This window comes from Rattus rattus, chromosome 2 (genome assembly GCF_011064425.1).
Source record: "Rattus rattus isolate New Zealand chromosome 2, Rrattus_CSIRO_v1, whole genome shotgun sequence".
NCBI lineage: Eukaryota > Metazoa > Chordata > Mammalia > Rodentia > Muridae > Rattus > Rattus rattus.
Window position 1 is genome coordinate 27,210,321 of NC_046155.1, and position 23,474 is coordinate 27,233,794.

At 45.4% G+C, this 23,474-nt stretch overlaps 1 protein-coding gene across 3 annotated transcripts in view; it reads left to right on the forward strand.

Moving 5' to 3' along the window:
- Positions 1–20,306: 20,306 nt before the first annotated feature.
- Vldlr (very low density lipoprotein receptor) overlaps positions 20,307–23,474 on the forward strand; it is a 31,757-nt gene continuing 28,589 nt past the window's right edge. For 2 of the 3 annotated variants that reach the window (XM_032891756.1, XM_032891757.1), the window contains exon 1: positions 20,309–20,767. In XM_032891756.1, the coding sequence (XP_032747647.1) occupies positions 20,686–20,767 (82 nt within the window). In that variant the 5' untranslated portion in view covers positions 20,309–20,685. Of the gene's footprint in view, positions 20,768–23,474 lie in introns of all 3 variants that reach the window. The other variant, XM_032891755.1, reaches the window with a different exon arrangement.

Here is a 23,474-nt window from a genome sequence, read left to right on the forward strand (position 1 = left end):
TTAACATCTTAGAGTCTGCAGAGAAAGATTTGGCTAGGAGTAAAGGCCTTAGTGTATAAGACTTCACTTATGTAAAAATAAACAACCCAAGCATTTTCCATGAAAAGACACTGAATACATGACTAACGTTTACAAACACTTCCCTCTGATCTCATCATAGCTCTGCCAGCAATCCAGAAATACAGCAACATTTTAAGATGGTTCTTTTTGTTGTTATATTTTGATTGGTTGTTTGAGATAGGATCTTTCTATATAGCCCTAGCTGTTCTAGAATTCACTGTGCAGACCAGGCTGGCCTTCAATTAACAGAGATCTCCCTGCCGCTGCCTCCCAAGTGCTAGGATTAAAGGAAAATTTTAATAGTTTGATTTGACTAGTAATTGTTTTGTAATAACTAACAACCAATTGACATGGTTTGGTTTTCATTTATTTTTGTGTTTAGTGGAAACTTTAAATGAACTTTGATGAAGCATCACTACCACTCTCGCCATCATTAAATCTGAGATACAGAAACCTCAGAGTGAGGAAAGGTTTTACCCCAGGGACATACAAGAATGGGTTGAGCCAAGAACAGATCCATGTAGCCCATGACTACATGGTTGTCTGCTGAATCACTGTAGAAGGAAGTTGGAGGCAGAAGAGCAACAATTGCAGTCAGTTATGCCTGCATGCTAATTTTCCACTCTCTTCTGTGCTAAGCACTTGTCAGGTGCTTTTCCTCTGTGCATCTCAATATCAGATAGCTTTGTTTCATTAAAATCTACAGCCCATAGTGCTTGCGACAACACCAAGAATCAAAGGAATTCAATGAGTGACCTAAGGTCGCTAAGCTATAACCCACATAGCCAGATGCCCCAGTGACATTTGACCCAATATTCCTGCCAACAAGAGGCACTTACTGAGAAATCTGGCTGGAAATATACACTTTGAGTATCTGGGGGTTTTGTTTGATTTTGTTTGCTTGCTTTGTTTTGTTTTGTCTTGTCTTTGGATGGTTGGAAATAATTTCACTTGGTCCTTCTTGACCTGATGTGTGATGTCATTTCATTTATTTTCCTTCAAAGGTCTGGAAAAGGGAACAGGTAAGAGAATGTTTAAAAGCTGTAACTTAACCTTGAGAAAAGACGGCTCCATGACACAGAGAGAAAATAGATCAATTACTCTTTCTCACAAACCACAAGTTAATCACTGGGGGACATAAGATTAAGAAAGCTAAAAATGGAATATGCAAAAATAGCATTGTTCTTTGGGAACATTGCCTTTTTATAGAAGTTGAGACCCTCCCCACTTACAGCAGACTCTATGTGGGGTGTGAGTCCTGGATTGCAGATGCCTGTTGGAGCCCATGACTCATCAGTTTATGGTGTTTGAGGAAAGTGAGAAGGGCTGAAGACAATTTTGGCAGGCTTTGTACAAGGCTGATCAATATTTTCCATTTCTCCATTTATGTATCCCTACAATTCACTAGCTATGAGAACACGCCGACCAGATGCTATATGAAAAAGTCCGACAGACCCATAAGTCAAGGTGAGGAGAAAGAAAAGAGTAATGAAGGAAGCTGAGGAGTTGGAGGGAGCAAAGCAAGAGGATGCTCATAAAGGCATCTTTAGACCAACCACTGTGCCCGTGTCACAGAGTTGCTGATGGACTCATAAGAAGATCCTTCCGCATACTCAATGCTAGACCAGCACTTTCCATCTTGTATATGTCAAGAACATCCAAAACCATAGAAGTAGGAGCTTCAAAAGAAACTAGAACCCAGGGCCTGCAGCCATTTGCATCAATTATTTTAAGACCTACCTTGATAGCCAACAGGTTAGCCAGTGGAGTTGATGTTGACATTTCAGGTTTCAGGCTCCCTGTCATGTTTTGTAACTTGCCTCAAGGGTTTGAATTTATTCACAGAGAGGTGAAAGTTGGCAATAAAGGAGCAGATGTGCAAAGGTGACCAAATATTAGCCAGGTGAACAGCAGCCTTTATCTAGGTCCAACCCTGCTCTGGTGGACTAGGATGAAGACTCTATCAAAAGCCATTGTGTAGACTCTTCAATTAAACAGAAGAGACAGATGATAGTACAAACTTAGGAACACAAAACCAAACCATGATATGGCCATGGAATTAGGACACAGTCACAAGACCAATGAACCTGTTAACCAGCCGACCATCTAAACAAGCAAGGAGAGAAACAAAACTGTAGTATCTGGACCACTGCAGATCCAAGTTATCTTGTCCATGAAATCTGAAGGAATTCAGAGAAGTCACTAGAAGTCTAGCTGCACTTCCAAGATCAAATGAAGCTTAAGAAGAAGGAAGACCAAAGTATGGATACTTCAGTCCTTCTTAAAAGGGGGAACAAAATACTCACAAGAAGAAATATGGAGACAAAGTGTGGAGCAAAGAATGAAGGAAAGACCATCCAGAGACTGCCCCACCTGGGGATCCATCCCATATACAATCACCAAACACAGACCCTAGTTCTGGTGCCAAGAAGTGCATGCTGACAGGAGCCTGATATAACTGTCTCCTGAGAGGCTCTGCCAGAGTCTGACAAATACAGAGGCAGATGCTCACAGCCAACCATTGGACAAAGGATGGAGTCTCCAATGGAGGAGTTAGAGAAAGGACTGAAGGAGCTGAAGGAGCTTGTGACCCCATAGGACAAGCAATAATATCAACCCATCAGACACTCCGGAGCTCCCAGGGACTAAACCACTAACCAAAGAGTACACATGGAGAGACCCATGGCCCCAGCCACATATGTAGCAGAGGATGATGGCCTTGTCAGACATCAATGGTCCTGTGAAGGCTTGATGTCCCAGTGTAGAGGAATGCCAAGGCAGGGAGGCAGGAGGGAGTAGGTGGGTGGGTGGGAGAGCACCCTCATAGAAGCAGGGGGGTGATAGCAGGTTTCTGGAGGTAAATCCAAGAAAGGACATAACATTTGAAGTGTAAATAAAAAATATCCAATAAAAGAAAAGAAAAAATAAAAGTAAATCACTGGTAGAAGAAGGAGGAGGAAAAGGAAGAAGAGGAGGAAGAGGGAGGAGGAGGAGGAGGAGGAGGAGGAGGAGGAGGAGGAGGAGGAGGAGGAGGAGGAGGAGGAGGAAATGTGGCTGTACATACTGCGGAGTTCTCAGAGATAGAACCCCAGCAGGAAACACAAATTCAGGCTTAGAAGACCCTGACTGCATTGCTTAAATCTTCTAAAATTGAATCTTCCCCACAGGCAGCCAATCTACTTATTCTCCAGAATATTTCTACGAGAGGCATTCATTTATTACATTTATTTCTGAAACACTGAACATGGGTTGAGTACCCCTCACCTAAAATGCTCGGGACAAAAACTATTGCATGTTCAGAGCACTGTAGGTCAGGGATACGTAAACTATCTCTTGGCTTAATGACAAGAAGACATCCTTTTGCAAAGCAGATTCTAGTGTATCTATGCTGATAGGCAAGAGACATAGAGAATCGTGTAGCTTTCTGAGAGTTTTAATAGGCAGTCCCCTCTAGAAAGAGCAAAGGGGAACAGAGTAGGATCTAGGCATCAAAAACATTTTTAGGGATGGATGGGTCTGAAGGGAAAAGCACCTGACCTCCAAGCCTGACAATGAACACATGGTGTGTGTGTGTGTGTGTGTGTGTGTGTGTGTGTGTGTGTGTGTGTGTGTAATAAAACTATTTTTAACTCTTGATATTATTGATAGTATTTTATTATCACAAAGTAAAATTAGAGGTTACAGTAAGTTGTGTATGCTCTTGCTCTTTTTTTTTTTCACTAAAAAAAGACTAGACCCTTCAGAATGATGGGCACAGAAGATACAGGAGAGTGGAAAAGATGAAGGAGGATCCAACAGGAAATGAGGAGGGGAGAGATTGAGAAGATGCCATTTACACAGCTACTAGTGAGCCCTGGGGTAACATGACAAGGCATCCCTCCTTCAAGGGTGTAGGTGACCAAGGTAAAGGAAGAACAAAGATAAAGGCTTCAAAAGAGATTTGCTTTACTTAGTTATTTGAATGTGTCTGTCTCTCTCTCTCTGTGTGTGTGTGTGTGTGTGTGTGTGTGTGTCTGTGTGTGTGTGAGAACTTATGTGTATCTGTGTGCAGTTGTCTGCCACTATGTAATGTGGAGGCCAGAAAAGGGCATAGGGTGTCCTTCTCAATCAACCTCTTCCTGTTCCTCTGAGGAAGTGGAAAACCTATTTTCCCCACTAAGCTAGAAGCCAGAAAGTCCCAGCATCCCTCCATCTCTTCCTGCCTTGGAGCTGGGGCTGCAAAAAAGCACTGGGCACTCAGACTATTGATTTTGCAGCAAGTGCTCCTAACCATGGAGACAGCACCTCGACTCCAAGATAACGGCTTGGAAAACCACAAATAGAGAAAGAGGAAATTTCTTTAAGCTAGTAAAAAGACCCAGAGACTCCCTCGAAGATATGGTGCCATCAGAACTCCAAGGAAAAAGATCAGGGTCACCAGGTCAAGGTAAAAGTCCTTGGTCACCATCGAATATTCCTGTCAGATACTTTAAATGGATTCATCTCACTCGGCACACAAGTGTTTCTCTGAATTTGAAATTAAAGCCATTGTGCACAGGGAATTCATATTGCAATCAAATTCTGAATCCGTTATCAGGCAGTCTGGTGTGTATGGTGGGGTCCATTCACACTTCTAAAACACCAGGGAGGACTCTGAAGAAGTTGAACACTCAGCGTTCACCCACCTGCTCTGCTTCACACACAAAATGTACATTCATTTAGACAGATAAAAAGGGGGTTGTTTCACACTTACATTGGATATTCACCATTAAATATTTCAGTATTTAGTAATAAAGATAGCAACTTCTGAGGCTTGCAGGGTTGGCTACAGGAAGCAAACCATTACAAACGCGCATTGATTGTTTCCATTCATTAACTGAGTACTAGGAAACGAAGGAGGCTCCATCACTATGGGCAGAATCCAGCCCCTCCATCCCAGCTGCTTAATTACAGCAACCCAAAGCTCCTAATTTCATTGTGTCTTTTCAGATACCTACAGTCATTCATTGGGACCGGGAAAGGGAATAACAATCGAAATGTAAATAAGAAATACCCAAGTTAATAAAGATGAAAAAAAAAAAACTCACATTGGTTGAAATTCTGATGATATGGCCTCCTCAGAGAAGGGATTACCAGGGAACAGTTACTGACAGGTTCTTTCCCTTCCCCTGCTTTTTAAGGTTATCAGAGAAGAAAAGGATCATGGATTAAGATCCTGATTTCTGTAAGCCTCATCTCCTGGCCAGCAAAGAACTACCAGAAGTTAAGAAGATACACTTCCCATCTCTTTCTGGAACAGAGGTAACACAGAGAAGCAAGGGGAGGGGGAGTCTACTTGCCTCAAAGCAATGCAATAAAGCCATCTGTGTAAGATCACAGCAGGGGTATCAGATCCTAGATAGAGGTCATCCAAGACATGCTTTCACGGCTGAGGTCAAAGCTCAGTAGAGTGCTTGCGTGCCTTGCATGCAAATGATTCTGGGTTCAATGTCAATCTCTCTCTCTCTCTCTCTCTCTCTCTCTCTCACACACACACACACACACACACACACACACACACACACACAGGAGCTGGAGCAATCACTCGACTTCCATGTCAGGTGGGTCACAGCTGTCTATAACTTCAGTTCCAGGGGATCCACTGTCCTCTTCTGCCATCCACGGGTATCAGGCACATGCGTGGTGTACATACACGCATGCAGGCACTCAAAACACACGAAAATGAAATGAAGGTTTTTCAAGACATGCTTTCGATGAATTTGTTGTTGTATTAAATAATCAGAAATTCTTGATTTCTGGAAAGGCTGAATAAAAATGGAACAGAGTGGGAGCAGATAATTAGGCTTCTACATGGGAGAACTAGTCCAAAAGCATAGGCTGTGTCTCCTTCTATAATTAAGATGCTGTTTTGAACCGTCCTTTCCAAAGAAAGAAATAAGACACCAAGTTCTTGACCATGACAAAAGTGGCTTCTACAAAACCTGCTTTGACAAGAGGGGAAACATTACAAACTCATGTCATCATTTGTTCCCACCAGTGTCTGCTCTGTTTTTACCTTGGCTGTAAGGACAGATCTTACACACACTTGAACGTTTAAAAATTGTCTCATGAGACACACCTGCTCTGTCTTGAGACCCACGTAACTGAGTCCTTGCACCCCAAGGCTCTTCACCTCTCCACTGGAGACACCTTCCCTTCTGATTCTGATTTGCAGGAATCTCCCCCATACCCATGTCTCACCCACTGCCACTCCCCCACCCGTGTGCTGACTCTAATATCTTTAAGCAGCCTCTTTGCCTAATTTCCTAAGGCATCACTTACTTGTAACATGTGGCATATGACATACTTTATGGAAGGTCTGGTGCACAGTGACGATTATATCACAGAACCCCGCACGCTCTGGAAATATAAAATGTAATGCCCTATTTTATGCTGCTTAGTTAAGTGAAAAATGGAAAGAATTTGTATGCACACCCTCGTGGTGCTAAAGTTACCCATGAGAAGATTTTTTTTAAGATTGGAATATGCAAAAGTGTGACAAGCAGTTAAAGTAGTAAAATCACCATTAATTTTTTTCTTCCCCTCCCTCAGATTTTCTGCCTCTCCTTTGAGATCCTTGTCTCTCCATGTAGAGGCACAGGCAGCCTTCTTCCGTTTCATGCTTTTGGCCTCCTTTTTCTGTGGCTAAGGAAATGCTGCCTTTGCCCAGCTAAGGGGACTAGGCTGGGGTCCTTGGCTTTGCTCTTGGGCACCTGTTAAGCAGGCCCTCGGGTTCCCTCAGAGGTAACCTCTGGCTCTGTGGGCTCCACGCTTCACATGCATTCAGTGACAATAAACAGTGAGAACGCATGACCGCCTGGAACTTATTTCTCTCCCTTTATGGAGCTGCACTTTGGCGACATACCAACAAAGACCATTATACAGAGTAGCGCTGTACAATTTGGTGGCAGTCGCTATAGGGAAACTGAATCATCAGAGTTGCACACGGCCCTTTTTATGAGGAGCTATGAGAAAATTCACTTCTCTTCTGTGTATGAGGGAGAAAGGAGCTGTGCCTGAGAAACTTCATTTTTCTTTTCAAGCAAGTAACCATTTGAGATTCATTTCTTTTTAGTCATGGTCACTAGGACAGTCACAAACAAACTTTTATTGCATGAAAATGCATTCTTTATAGCTAACTTCACCTTATTGCTTTTACTTTTTTTGTCCACAGTTAAGCTTCTTTAAGGGAGAGGGCGGGAGTTATATAACTTAAGTTAGCCTTGAACTCATTATTTTAGCCCAGGCTGGCATTGAACTCTTGATCTTCCCTTTTCAGTCTCCCAAGCTCTGGGATTATAGATGTGGACCAACACATTCAGCTATATTGTATCCTTTTAAAAATCACCTTAAAGTCTTTAGGGAACAAGGTTCTTTGAGGAACAAGGTGAGCATCCTTGCTGGTTTTTATTGTCAACTGTATACAATCCAGAGTCACCAGAGAAGAAAGAACTTCAAGTGAAAATTTTTATTAACCAGACTGGTCTGTGGCCATGACAGTGAGGCATTGTCTGGATTAAGGACTGATGTGGCAGGCTCCAGTCCACTGTGGGAAGTGCTATTCCTAGGAAGGTGAGCCTAGGCTATATAAGAAAGCAATGGAGAGCAATCCAGTAAGCAACACGCTTTCATGGCTCTCATCTCCAGGTTCCAGTCTTGAGTTGCTGGCCTGGAAACCTCAGGGATGGATCACAACACGAAGTGTAAGCTAAAGCCCTTCCTCTCTGAGTTGCTTTTGGTCAGTGCTTTATCACATAGAATGAAACTAGGGCAGCCGTTAGGAGAGAAATGATTACTGCTAGAAAGGGAAGAAAAATAGAAAATGACATGGAATGGTAGCCGAATGTGACCAGAACTTCATTCATGTGACCCTTCATTCTTCAGGAAGGGCACAGCCTGCCTCTTCTTCGGCAGAACAAGACTGATAAGAGGACAGAATGCCTGTCCTACCTGCAGTGTTTTCTCCAAGAATCCCGGGCTGCTTTCCATTGCAATCTCAGCCTCTGCTAAATTCTGAGCTGGCAAATGCTTTCATAGAACACACTCAAAGACATTTTCTCGGTGCTTTGTCCCAGGAACATATATGCATAGAAGGGTGCCAGGCCACTTGCTTTTCATCACCATGAGCACGCATTAATATTCATACATTAGTTTTAGGAAAAGAATATCACAGGGCAAGTCACAAGAATTCCTTTTCCAAGGGCCTTCCTTAGCACAACAGTGGATTCCAGGGGACCTAAGCCCCGAATAGCAAACCTGTAGCTCCGTGAAGACCTTGTGGACAGCCTCCATGGTGTAAAGCAAGAGGTCTCAACCCATGGGTCTTGACCCCTTGGAGAAGTGGAAAAACCCTTTCACAAGAGTTCCCTAAGATCATCAGGAAACACAGATTTCTTTACATTATTATTCATAACAGTAGCAAAACTATGTTTATGAAGTAGCAACAAAAATAATTTTATCATTGGGGGTTCACCATAACACAAGGACATGTATTAAAGGATCACAATAATAGGAAGGTTGAGAACCACTGGTATAAGGGTTGCTGTGTGCTGGCATGACTCTTGGGTTCTATTGGAACTCAGAATAAAGCATTAAGAGTGAATCCACTTAATACCAGGAGTGGTGGTGTGTCTGTAATCCAACTGAGGTTAGGGGAGCTGGACTGAGGCTAGCCTGAGATGTACATAGATAGATAGATAGATAGATAGATAGATAGATAGATAGATAGATAGATAGCAATAATAAGGAGACATGGGAGGAGTTAGAATAAGGGCAAAAGACTAGCAATAACATAAATGCAGATCTCATATATAAAATTCTCAAAATAATTAAAAACATAGAAAAGATGAATAGAGACAGAGGGGACAGGCAAGCATGGGAGAGAGCCAACTCTTGACACTATTAATGATACTCTGCTATGCTTGCAGACAGAAACCTGGCATGAATGTCTCCTGAGAGACTTCATCCAGTAGTGGATAGAAACAGATGCAGAGTCCCACAGCCAAACATCAGGCAGAGCAAGGGGAGTCTTGTGGGGGATAGAAGTGATCAGACAAAGTGGTCAAGGACACCACAAGATCTACAGTGTCAACTAACCTGGGCCCATATGGGCTCTAAGAGACTGAACCACCAACCAAAGAGCACACAGGGGCTGCACCTAGGACCCCACGCACATTTGTAATAGATGTGCAGCTTGGTCTTCATGTGGGTCCCCTAACAATTGGAGCAGGGAATGTCTCCAACTCTGTTGCCTGCCATTGGATCCCATTTCCCTACATGGACTGCCGGGTTGAGTGTCAGTGGGAGAGGAGGTGCTTAGTCCTACTGGGACTAGATATATCAGAGTGGTGTGGTTCCCAAGGGGGGAATAGGAGGGGGTATGGGAGACAGATTTGTAAGGACTGGAAGGAGAGAAGGGAGGCTGGAATTGGGAGGTGATATAAATTAAAAATAATAAGTTATAGAAAGAAAAAATCCTATTTGTAAAAAGAAAAAAAAAACATAGAGAAAAGTCTAAGATTTAAATAAGTAAATAACATGGAGCTCTGTGCTTCCTGACCGCTGGATGGCCTCATGCCCCACTGTTATGCCTTCCACACTAAGACGGACTGTGTTCCCTGGAACATGAAGGCAAAATAAACAATTTCTCCCCTAAGAAAGTAAAAAGGTGAGGAGTTATAGAGGAAGCCACCCAGCATCAACTTCCGGCCTCCACATACATGTGTGCACTCATGTGCATCTACATACACACGTGTGCTTACATATGCATATACACACATATACACAAAAGAAATTTATATTGTTCTGACAGGCTACCCTTCTTTCTCCCTAAGGTGACACTGAGCCTGGGAGTATTCGGTCTTGGACCATCTCACAACCCACGGAGAACATGCCAGACTCTGTTAGGATGGCTCTCCAAGCACTTCTCAAGGCTGATCCAGATTGAACTTCTCTGAGGACCACATGCAGATCTCAAGGAGAATGGCAATGGCTTGTTGTCCATAGAAAATCAGTGCTTGCCACCTCCAGTGGGGTGTCTCTAGGCAGAAGGCATAGGGCAGAAGAGGAACCTCGGATCTCAGCCATCAGAGAATACAGTTAAGACCAGTGCCTGACCCATATCTCCATCAGTGAACACACAGAGAATCCCTTTCAATGGTTGTAATAGATGATGAAATGCTAGTGTTAATTTCTTTCCAAGAAACAACATTTGTTGGAGATAGACACGGCTTGGAGTCCAGGACTGTGCTGCTATGATGCAGGGAAATCGGTACCACAGATGCTTTCAACATACTGGGGATGAGTCTCGGTCCTTGGAGGGATTTAGGTAGCTAAAGAAGACAGTAAATATAACTTGGGTACAAATTACCCTTATTTGTCATTAAAGGACTTGTAAGTGCCTCCTAAGGTGGGCCCCAAATATTATGGGAATATCAACACAGAGAACAGATTAAAAATAAGTAGAGAAGTGCTTTGTGATCCCGACCTTACCAAATTGGAAGACATGTCTGAAATGACAAGTGTCCCAATCCCTTCCCACATGATACCAGTGATCAAGAGCAAAGGGTAAGTATGAGAAAACAGGATTGTATTGTGAGACTCTGTGGGAAGAGGGGATAGGAACTCATCATGATGGTGGGGAGGAGGTCCCAAGGGCCATAATGAAAGGGTTTACTAAGCCTTTGGAAGGAGAGATATGTGTGACCTTTTCTCAGCAAGAATGATGTGTACAGCAAGAACAGGTAAGAAGATAAATTGAACAGTGCAATTCTAAATACATGAGCTGTCCCTCTGCTTTTCATATTCAGTCCTGATAAATCCGAAACCCCTACCATAGCCCTACTGGACTTGCTTTGTTCTTTTTTCTTTTTTCTTTTTTCTTTTTTCTTTTTTGTTAGTATTTGGGGTAAAAAAGACAGAGTCCTCTCAAAATCTGCTTGGTGAAAAATCCAGGACACATGGGGCCAAGTCTACATACCGGGCAATTAAATACAGAGAAACTACTAGCAGCAAACCACTGGACTGAGAATGGGACCCTGTTGGGGAGTTAGAGAAAGGATTGAAGGAGCTGAAGGGGCTTGCAACCCCATAAGAACAACAATACCAACCAACCAGAGCTCCCAGAGTGGACTAAACCACTATCCAAAGACTATACATGGACTAACCCATGACTCCAACTGTGTATGTAGCAGAGGATGGCCTTGTTGGGCACCAGTGGAAGAAGAAGCCCATGGTCCTGCCAAGGTTGGATCCCCATTGTAGGGGAATGTCAGGGGGGTGGGGAGTGGATGGGGAGGGGAACACCTTAATAGAAGAAGGGGGAGGGAATAAGGTGCTTTTGTCCGGGAAAACAGGAAAGGGAATAACATTTGAAAGTAAATAAAAAATATACAATAAATACAGGACAATTGTTTGTAGCTGAAAGAGATTTACCTGGGTGGTACTGCTTCCTTGATAATGAAGAAACAATGAAAATGGTGGTTACCAAGAGCCCCGGAGATGTGGGAAGCAGGGAGTGGAAGTTGGTGGTGCATATGGAAGGTGAACACTTTCCCATCCATTGCACACCCAATTGAACATAAACTAAAATAATATATTTTATATTTCACAACTAGAAGAGGACATTTCAAATGCCCTACCATAAACACTAACAGGTAAATGAAGTGATAGGTCAGTTAGCTTGATTTGATCATGCAACATTTACATCGATTCAACACATTATATTCCATAGATGGGCAACCACAAACTGCTTATCAAACACAGCATTAAAATAATTTAAGATTACATTTTATTTAAAAAAATAACAAAAGAAAAAATAAGACACTAATGGGATAATAACTCCGTCTGACGGACTAGAAGACCCATTTGTAAAAATAAACTCCAGGCAGTTCAGGTCAGGAACAAAGGAAACCAGAATAGAATTTGACCTGATAAATAGTTCCTGTTTTCACCTTCAATTTCGAAAAAGCCTTGCTGCAACAGTTCCGATAATTTCTCCAATGAATGTCTCCTGAAATCAACTAGACTTGAGGAAATGTTATTAGATCCATCAGGGACAGCTCCATTTTTCTTCATATTGTTTCATGAACTTTCTTCCACAGACAGAGCACCTAAGATATTTTCAGACAGGCAAGCAGAAAAGAGAACAGGGTTGGGGGACAGACAGGAATCAAGAAATGGGAAATATAAACAACTTGATTAAATGTGACTGACATTTTCTTACAACACAGAAAAAAGAAGATACGTATGCATGTTTATGTGTTTGTATATAAAACTGTAAGTCCTGCTTACATTGTACAGTTCAACTTGTTTAGGTTTTAGCAACTGTGCTTTGCTACAAGATGGCATCAGGTACCAGAGTGGGGTACTTTTACTCTCTTCTTCTGGGGATACTGAGACCTCAAACTCTATCCAAGGGGATCCGGTTCAATGTGATGCTATTATTTGGTTCTCTCTCTCTCTCTCTCTCTCTCTCTCTCTCTCTCTCTCTCTCTCTCTCTCTCTTTCGCTCTCACTCAAAACAAAGATGTTTGATAAATATCTCTATGTACTAAGACTGATCATTATGGTGAAACAAGCAAAAAGTGATAAAACTCAATATGAGTTTACTAAGAGGCTTCACTTAGACTTCATCTAGCCATCCATGAGTAATAGTGACCATTGTCCTATAAGTGAGGGCTATTCATGAGTAATAGTGACCGATCTCTCATAAGTGAGGGCTAGGAGTTAAATCCCCGGGAGACACTTTGCATAAACTCAACATGGACTCCAGTCTGTGCTTGAGCTCTTTAAGCTCCGGGAGGGAGGTCCATGGTCTCCTTCGAGGGGGTAATGATGTCATGTTGGCAGAGTTCTTTGAACCCACACAGAAGAAAGGCAACGCACAAGCTGAAGGCATTCTTCTCACACTATGCAAGACATAACTATCATATTTCTGTTCTGCATGTAGAAAGCTGTCCCTCTTGCTCAGCCAGCTCTATAGAGTCATTACACAAAGGAACATAGATCCTTCCTTATAACTCTCTTAGACTGAGTGCTTTACATATTCTCTCCTCCTCTTCCTCCTCCTCCCTTCTCTCCCCTTTATTCCCCCCCTTCAACCCTCTCTTTATTTCTGTTTTTTGTTTTGTATTTTGTTTGTTTGTTTTGTGTTGGTTTTTTTTTTCTTGGCAAAGGCGAAAAAGAGAAGAAATAAATACAAAGAAAACCAAGCCCTAGTCCATCTTCCTCATGGATACTTATTGAAAGGGACTGTTCTGGAATTTACTGAAAGAACATGACTGAATGATACCTCCGTGCAGTTTAGTTTGCTATTCCACCAACAAGTATTTAAACCATAAGCTCTGCCATCAGCATTCATATTTCTTACACAGGTAGCAAAGGAAGTTTTTGTTTGAAGGGTAGCTTTGATGATATTAGGACAATGCTGTGGAAAGAATGAAAAGCAAGTGCCCGAAGCAACAGGCAAACCTTGAGATTGCTATGTAGCCCAGGCTTGCCTAGAACTCATGATCCTGCTTCTGCCTCCCGAGGGCTGGCATTATAAGGTTGAGCCACCACGCCTAGGTTCTCTTTATGATTTCGCAAAATAACCATATTGTTATAATGTCAACTAAATTCATTGTTCCTTTATTCTCCAGGTCGTAGTTTATTCTCTATAAAACTAACATGAAAGATCTTTAAAACTACAATGGGAGCCCCAGCTCTTGGTAAAAGGGCTTCCCCAGCTGTAATGAAATCCAACCCCTAACTCTTTGATCTGTCTGTCTATTTATTCCAGACTTCTGACTCTAAGAATCCTTAAGTGGTCTCTCCTTTCTCATATGGCAAACTCTGTCATGCCTCATAATTGAGTGGGCACTCGATAAATGAATACTACAGTGCTTCTGCGAAATAATACACTTCCTATTGGCAGCAAATCCAAGAGAAACTTCCTTAGAAGAAAGGACTGTCAGTTACCACTTAACAAGCCCGAGTTGGCTCCCGTAGAAAGAGCAAGCAGAATAATAGCAACTTGCTCCCCAACAGCAGCCACATGGCTATCCTCCAGTCACCTGGCACGTTGCTGGTCACACAGAAGGAGCTCAACAAGTCCTTGTTGTCAGATCAATTCAGAAAGGCATGGGACTGGTGATATGTAATCCATCACCTGATAGGTGGCAGCCAGCTGGGTGTCTCGCAGGCTGGCTGGGCCCGTTTTTGACCTCCTGTGGTCTTTGGCTGTCTTACAGCTGCCAAATCTAGCTGAGTGCGAGATGCCAGGCCAAGAGCGGGGTGCCCAGAGCGAGGAATAGAAGGCTGTTCTGGCGCTCTGGTGGGTGATTCACTTCTGCAAGACCCTCATCCTCTCTATGGATGATCTCACTTTCAAACTTTATCCCAAGATGTCCTCTGTAACAATCCAGGCCGGAGCTTCAGACTGGACAGGAGGGATTCATAATTAGAACGTACATCAGACTTAGCTGGGAAGCCTGAAGCTGCTGACGGGCAGACCCTGTTTGTAATTATTGCTATTCTTAAAGAAGGGCATCGGTGTAGACATTCCCATAAGCCAACCGAAAGGGCTGGTGTGCTGCAAGGATCAAAAAATATTGCTTTACATTCTTGCAAAAACTGTTAACCCTTTCACATCGTCAGAACAACAAACACCGCTCTTCTTGCCAATCAGAACTTCTTTATTGATCACCTGTTATATGCTGGACGCTGTTATGAGTAATTGCTTAGATCTGATTAATCCTTGTAAGAAGTGGGTAGGCTTGCTAGCCCACTTTCAGATTGAGGGAAGATCTGATATAAAAGAGAGTTTGAATAGTGGTCGAAGTTTTCGTAAGTAGTTAGCATCGGAATCAGGCTTGGAATCCCCAAAAGCCTGCTTCCACCCTCCCATTCCTTTAACAACTGACTTACACTGCCTCTCCATATTCATTCAGTTCCAGTGACTTCTAGGTACCTAGTGGGTGGCCTCTAGAACCTGTGCAAGGAAAATCACCTTCCTGCTCATATTTATAACTATGCGTATCAGTTCTCATCATCAACCTTCAATGGTGTCCTAGACACTGAATAAATAGAGAAGGTACCAATACTGTCTTCCTCAATTGTATTCATCCGTTTCTCTGCTGTCTCCTCTTAATTAAATTAACCCATTTTCCTACAATTCCAATCTACCTGTTATTCCTAAATCAAAACGGTTTCCAGATCTGACCTCTCCTTTAGTCCCTAGATAAGTCACTTGTGTCCAGTATTTGAACTCCAGTAAATACATTTTAAAACAATAAAGATGTTTGGATAACACCCTCCCTAAGTGCTTGGGAGGAGGCAGTCTGTTCTTCCCAGAGCACTAGCTGTGATGTCACGCAAACCACACACATAACCAAGTAAGGAAACATAAGGTATATTATTGCTGCCCGTGTGCAAATCTTGTAAAAGTTCACAAAACGGAATTATTGTGATAAAACTGCATGCAAGTTGGCACAGTGACAAAAGCGGTTCTGGCCTTAGCCTACTTATCATATTAGTTAGAAGCAAACATCTGTCTAGCCAAGAGAAAGCTGGAAACTAAGTTCTTGAGCCTCTGCACAGCCCAAGCAACTTGGGGAATGTGCTTAGGGATGTGCCTGGAAGGACGTACCTGGAGAATGCCTTGGGCTAACTGGTTAAGGCCCTGAACCAGCCATGTAGCTGAGGGAAGAAATTCTGTGGGTAGGTTCAAGAGTGATTCTCAAAGCACATTCCCTGACCAACAGCATCAGTATTCCTGGGGAATATGTTAAAAACTCAGCACAAACTCTCAGGGCGGAGCCTGGCACACTCTTGAGACTGGCTTTTCAAGTAACTCTGATAGAAGTTGAAATGTGTAACACATTAGTATAAACCATCAGGCCATGATCACACAGCCTAGAGAGAAGGTGAAACCTGTGGGTTTCGCTGGCCTCTCACACAATTGAAAATGGATTGCAGGGGAGGCCTGGGTGTAAGTACCAGAATACACCAGGAAGGGTCAGCTCTCTTCACTTCTGACTTGCTGAGGCTTCGGTGATCACCAGGACAATTAGCTATTTGATCTAAAGATGACTTCAGAGTCCTGTATGTACTCAACTAGGACTTTGAAGAGAGGGAAATGACAGAAGAGCATGAAATTTCAAGTTTTCTGTAGGCCCTGCGCTGACTTCAGAAAAATTGGATAAATAATTTTACATAGTTTTCACAGGGGAAAAAAATTCCACTTCTCAAACAAAACACATTAGAGTTGTTCTCTAAAAAATAGTGTGTGTATATATATATGTATATATATCCCATATATATCCCATATATATATATATATTCAGTAATTTGCTTTTTGTGAATTTTATAGGTTTAATACATTGAAATATGGTAATATCTGCCTCCCAGTTCACTTGAATTGGGGTATACAGACAGATTTGTTTAAGGCCCTATAGCAGGATTTCTGAGGTAGAGTCCTGAGTATCTGCTGAGAGCAACAATTTTTCTTTCTGGTCTTTAATATACTCCATCACCACCAGTGTCTCTAGGGTTTCCTTCTCTGATGCTATTCTAAACTACCTTGTACCACTGGAGAGTCATTTTTGGGAAAGAATTGGATGACAAACCTCTGATCAAATTCTATCTCCAAGCCTCCCTGTGCTTCAGAGCAAACGCCAAAGCCTTAGGGTGAGTCCCCAAGCCACACTAATCCAGCCCTGCTTCCCACTGCTCCGTTCTTGAGCTCATTCTGAACTCATCACACTGCCTTGGACACATGGGGCTTGTGATGGTTTGTATATGCTTGACACAGGGAGTGGCACTATTAGGAGATGTGGCTTGTTGGAGTAGATGTGGCCCTATTGGTGTAGGTGTGTCACTGTGGGTGTGGGCTTTAAGATCCTCACCCTAGCTGCCTGGAAGCTAGTCTTCTCCTAGCAGCCTTCAGATGAAGATGTAGATCTCTCATCTCCTGCACCATGCCTGCCTGGATGCTGTCATGTTCTTGCCTTGATGATAATGGACTGAACCTCTAAACCTGTAAGCCGGACCCCAATTAAATGCTGTCCTTATAGGAGTTGCCTTGGTCATGGTGTCCGTTTACAGCAGTAGACCCCTAAGACAGGCCTCTCGTGTTTTGGATTCCTCAACAATCTTCCCAGTGTAGCAGTTAATACCAGGTTTCATTGTATGCAAACTCTCAGTAGATGAAGGACACATAGATTGTTTATTTTTCACTCTGTGTTACTGGTTGGCAAGTTTTTCACTACTTTATGCTTTGTGAGCAACATGGTCTCTGATGTGTAAGTATATGTATCCAAACCTTCAAACTGTATTTAAAAGCCTTCTTATTCATAGACATTGTCAAAGTTGTGTGTATGACCACTCATGCAGTCAATCAGAAACCTGGGCTAATGGCACAGCCACTTCTTGAATACCTCCTGTTGCCAGGCAGACAAAAAGAGTCTCACACCAGCAATTAAATGTCCAGGTCTGGAAGTGATGCCCTTGTAACTTCTTTCCCTTAATTAATGAAAGTTAATCTCTTAAAACCAGCCAATGATAAAGAGGCAGGCTATGACTTTACTGAGTGAAAAATCCTGACTGTATCAAGTCAAGCACCCGAGGAAGCCTTTTTTTACCTCCTCATCCTGCAACCAAGTCAGCTGCATTTCCCCTGTAATCCTATTCATTCATTCATTCATTCATTCATTCATTCATTCATTCCTTTGTTCACTCATCCTTGTGACGCTTCAGATGGGATGCACAACCTTATGCATGCTAGGCAAGCATCCACCGCTGAGTGACAGCCACAGCCCCATCCCCATCTCTGTATTTTACAGCATCTCAAACAACTTTGGGTCACAGCGCCGTATGTAAAACACTGCTGCAATTCTCAATATGTCTCTCTTACTCTGACCAGCTCCCAGAGCCCTCTCAGCTAAGTGTTTATCCATGGCAATTGCCTTGCATAGCATAGCACCCAGCACGGCTCCGTGTGTGCTGTTTAGACATCCTAACTCACTCGGTGGATTGTGGGAGTAAATAGTACTGTTCACACAGTTACCTGAAGGCCTCTGTTAGTTTGCCCACGTTATCTACTTGTGATCAATCTATTCTTTTAGTTATCTATTACTCTCTACCTTAATCATATGCACGCCTTCTTTGTAACTTCTTTCAGCCAATAACGGTTTGGTCTGAAACACAGCTGGTTCTTGAGGCCACGGAAGATTTTGAGTACCGTGTGGGTTGTTTCCGTTTTCAGTTTACGGGTCAGAAGGCAGACGCAGCAAAGGGAGTGGTTTGTTTTTGTCGTTTGAAGTTGCGCAGAGAGAGAGAGTCGAGTGATGGACCAAAAAAGTCACTAAATTGAGTATAGAACCATAACTTGGCTTACCAACAGTTTATTTATGCTAGGAAGCATAATACATGTTTGTCAAAGATAAGTCTTATTGTACCATATCAACGTTTCCCTTGTAGTGTACATTTCTCTCTAAAGTAAATTAAAAACAAGCATGTGACATCTCAGTTAACTACTGAGTCTGTTCATATTGACTTCGCCTACGTCCCCTTCCCGCTCCCCCAGCTGTAAAGTGGTTATGAGCTTCTCAAGCCCCAGAGATATGAAAGTTAGACCAACCCCCGCAAACTTGGTCTGTGGTTGGGTACTAGCCGTGAGCATGGGTACTGCGTTGTAAAATGGCATGGACGGTGTTTCTCATGCAGTTTCCAGACGTCCTCTACCCTCGGATTATACACAGCATCATCCACGCTGAGCAGCTTTGAAAGATCCCATCTCCGTGTGAGCTTATCAATCACAATGAGGCTAAATTACATGGACCAAAAAATGTGTCCTGGCTGAGAACTATCCCCAGGGTCTCCTGGGTACAGGAAGTTCCCAAATAAACCTCTCTCCCAGTAGTCTGCCACTGAGAACTGCTCAGGAGAACCAAGGCAGGGACCTTGCAATGCCAGAAGAAAGCTCGGACATGGAACCTGAAATCTGTCAACTTGGATTCATTCGAGGTACAGCAACTTATAAAACCCAAGTGTATACACATCACATTCGCAGGTGAAATAATTCAATGTGTCCCTCTACTCTGCTTAGACCAGAGCACAGAAGGCCTCTCAACCAGGGCGATGTGTTCAAGAAAACTGAAGTACAATAAGAACAAATCCTAGACTTAGGTCCTGCCCGGCACCCCTCTCCCCCGATCTATCCTTTCGGGAGCGTTGACTTTACTTCCTTTTTTCCCTCCACAATGCTCGTAATTGAACGTTACAAAGTATACCGAGAATAAATCTACCGGGGTCCCCTTCCTCCAACCAGAAAAAGGTTAAGCTTTTAATTACAGGCCCTCAAACTATCATTTTGTGCAATTAGCAATTAACTATAATCGTTGATGAGAGAATGCAGGGCTGCGCTGGCAATTTCCCTCCTCCCCATCCCAGACTCGGTTATTTTAGTCTTCTTCTATTACAGAGGACAAGCCACAACCGCGGGAGCGCTCTTGTTCTTTCTCTCTCTCTCTCTCTTTCACACACTCTTGCTTAAAGCCACATTTAATTTTTAACAAAATGGCATGTCAGCTTGCCACTGTGATGGGACACCGAACCCCACAACAGAACAGCAGAGCGTTCGCATCCCTCCTCTTCATCACTTTCAGGTTGGCGAGAAGAGTCCCCTCAGAAGATGCTACCTACCGACCCCACAACATCAGCCCTTCCTAGGGCTCTCGAGAGGGGGGAAGAGGGTTCCTTGCTGCCCCCAGACCCCTCAACTGCCAACCCCATCAAGCCCGGAGGCGGTGGCAACAGCAGCAATAGTTGCATCAGCGCTCCTTGCCACGGCGCCAGGAGGGTACAGTAGCGACTGTAGGGAGCTAGGGAGCGCACAGCTGCTGCGGCCGCAGGTTCCCTGGATCAGGAAATTAGGACAGGCACCCGGGATTGGAGGTGAGAACGGTGCGCGAGCCAACCAGAGGCCGCCCCGGGTCCCCCGTGAGCCCCAGGCCGACGCGCGGAGAAGCCGAGCCCCTGGAGCCGTCCGGATGGCGGCGGCGACAGCCCCAGCCCCAGCCCCAGCCACTCACGCACGCACGCTGCCACTTGCCCCCGCACCCTCCTCACAGCGCGCGGGAGAGCGGTGCGTGTTGGAGCTGCTGGGCTGAGCTCCCCCGCTGGGGTCGCCGCGCCGCTCGGCCGCGCTCCTGCCGCCGCCCCGGTGGGTGCCCCCAGACCGCTCACTCGAGCTGTCCCCGGCGGCGAACGGGCTCCCCGCCCCCTCCTCCCGCGCCGTTCCCTCCCCTCTCCCTCCCCTTCTCTGCAACGCCTGCATTATTTTCCGCCCGCAGGGTCCGCGCGCACACCGCGGCCGCGGCGGGGGAGGTGACCGGGTGGCTGGCGGGGTGGGTGGCTGGCGAGGAGTAGAGCGTGCAAGTTGCAGAGAAGGGGTGCCCGCTCCTTGCGTGCTCTCCGTGCTCCCGGCTCCTCACTCCTTCCCCCTCCTCCTCGCCTCCTCCCTCCCCGCCCCCACCTCCTTCCTCCTCTCCGAAGGGCTGGTAACTTGTTGTGCGGAGCGAACGGCGACAACGACGGCGCGACGGAGGCACCATCCGGGCGGGCAGCATGGGCACGTCCGCGCGTTGGGCGCTGTGGCTGCTGCTCGCGCTGTGCTGGGCGCCCCGGGACAGCGGCGCCACTGCAAGCGGTGAGTGGGGACGCGCCCCTCCACACTCGGCCCGAAACAAGCCGGGCGTCCGCGATCGCTGCGTTTTGGGAGACCCCGGGGCTTCTCTTGCCCATCCCCTCCTAGCAGACGCCTCTCCACGCTCCTCTCCTGCTCCCCTCCCCACCCGGGTGGCGCCTCTGAGCTGTCAGAGCCGAGGCTACTGGGAGCCGGGCCCGGGGGACTGTGGGGTTTAGGGTGTCCTAAAGCGTCCCTTGAACTTGTTGTCATCCTTCTGTGTCCCCCTTCTTTCCAGAACCTCTGTTTTACATGGTTTTCACCTCCCATTGACAAGGGCTAGGGGATGTGGGTTTTAGAGCCACTGAACAATGGTTCTGCCTCCTCTGCCAGGCGGGCTGTTAGGACCCTGGCAGAGCATGGGGCCTGGAAGCCCGGGTGCGTCCCTCAGACTTAAGCAGGGTTGAGAGCGCACGGTGGGTGAAGGTGGGCGTCTCCGAGGACACCGGGCGCCAGGTGCCGGCCGAGCCTGTAGTCCTCGCGCGGCCGTGAGCAGGCGCACGTTCGGTGGGCGGCAGCCTGGAGGCCGAGCCATGTCAAGTACGCAGCCTGCGCCCGGGACTGCGACTCCCCAGGCGCCGGGCCATCTCTCAGGCTCCAAGTGTGGCTTTCAACTGGACTGTCCTCTGAGTGCCTTTCTTTCTCCCTCCCCCGGGGATTCCGCAGCTACTGCAGCCTTTAAAACCCTCTGGGGTCTCTGAGATAACTGAACGGGGGAGGGGAGTGGGATCCAGACTTAATCAGGTTACTTTGCTGAGCCTCATTCTGGGCAACACTTTCCCCCAGAGAAACTGAGTCCCAGTGTAGTGACTGTAATTAGCCTTTATTCTTCACAATAAGGCCGGAAGGTGTGGTGCTGGAGCTGAAGTGTGACTGTAGCTTGCGGAGGGCGGGGGTGACCACAGTCGAGTCCCCGGGGGTCAGCACACTGACTTCGGAGCCCTGTGTACTTTCAGCGTCTCATCTTGGGTCATACAACTTTCCAGAGCAGGTGATAAGACGCCTTCCTAACAAGGTCCGGTCTGATCCTTGGCAGGCCACTGAAGAGGTCTTAGAGGTCTTAAGAGGTGACACCAGAGTGCTTGCTTGTCAACCGGCTCTAGGCAGAACGCTGTCCCCGCTCTAAATAGTCTACAATCCCCATCTCTTGTCGCCCGGTAGCTTAGAAGGCCCGCCCGCGTGCGGTCACGTGTGTCCTGGAGTGAGAGCGAACTTTCAAGTGTGGTCAAGCAGTCTGTCGAGCTATGCTGGGGTGTTTAAGTCCCCCAGCGCCCCTGGGCCTTTGGTTCCGCTGTCCGGAGCGTGAGAAGCTGGGCAGGGCTTTTCTAACCCATGCGATTGGCTGGTAGCTGGATTGCGTTTAGCTTGGTCACGTGTCTTCGCGGAGTTAATTGAGCTGCCCCAGCTGGGATACCTTTAAGATCTGCCAGGCTCAGAGGGGCCTTTCCCTCTGGAGCTTTCTCCAGCTGCACTCTGAAAAGGGCCCATGTACAGTGACGCCAGAATCCTACGTGTGACAAGCCTATGCTCCCAGAGAAGCCCTGCTTAACCGAACATTTCAGACGCTGACATTAATCATTAATGGATGAGTAATGTTAACTTATTAAACCATCCCTCAGAAGAGTGACTCGACTCGCGTTATGTATTCTGTAATATTTCAAAACATGAAAGTATAAAATCCATTATTGACTGTGATCCAGGGAGGTGGGAGAAAGGAGTCACTTTAGCTGCAGAACCTTTTCTGTTCTTGGGAAATGTTAAAGCGCTAACTTTCTCTCAGGTGCTGTTTTCTATGGAGTGCTAGGAAGTACCCAGGCTGCTGCAAAGAGCTAGTCAAACATCAGAAGTTGTTCGGCTGGGATCAGGAAAGCGGGGGTAACTTTTGTTCCCCCTTTACTGCAAGTGGAATATGGTGGTGCTGCCAAAGTGGAAGAGGAAAACAGGCACGATCCTAAAGAGTCAGAGGGGGAGGGGCAGTTCTTTCTGAGCTGCAGCAAAGAGTTGGTTGAAGCAGATACTGACCATAAGTAAACCCAGAGAGCCGTGTCCTAAGTTCAAAGTCCCGAAACATGTGGACTGATTTTTCTGCCCCCAACCTTCTATGCTTTCTCTTTCTCTCCAATGCTTCCTTCTGTCCCCCCAACACACATATCCACACACATGCACATACCCACACGGGCATGCATATGCACATACATGGGCTACTCTAAACTACCCGACACAGGGTAGGTATGTGTTCGCAGAGTTTCTTCAAGAAACTGAAGTGAAGCTAACAAGGGATGTTAACAAACGAGACATCACAGGGGCTGATGGCAGAATACATGGGGACTCTAGGACTCTCCCCTCCAGCCTACCTATAGATTCAGATGGGGCATGTTGCACAGCCTTCAGAGCCAGAGTTCTGCAAGAGCTCTTCCTATCTGACCAGTGACTATTAGGCCTCTTACAATGAGAGTGAGCAACTTACCAGCAATACCAGCGTGCCTGCAGGTAGGAATCTGGATGACCAGGAGAAATAATCCCTGATGGAGCACCAAAGAGGGTAGAGATCATAGCATTCCATGTAGAGGAGGGGTTTCTTTTTTAGAAAAAAGAGTCACAATCCAAGCTTCGTGGGCAGCGCCTTTCCTAAAGCCTGAAACAGCTTTGTGCCCAGGTTCGTCCTTTTACC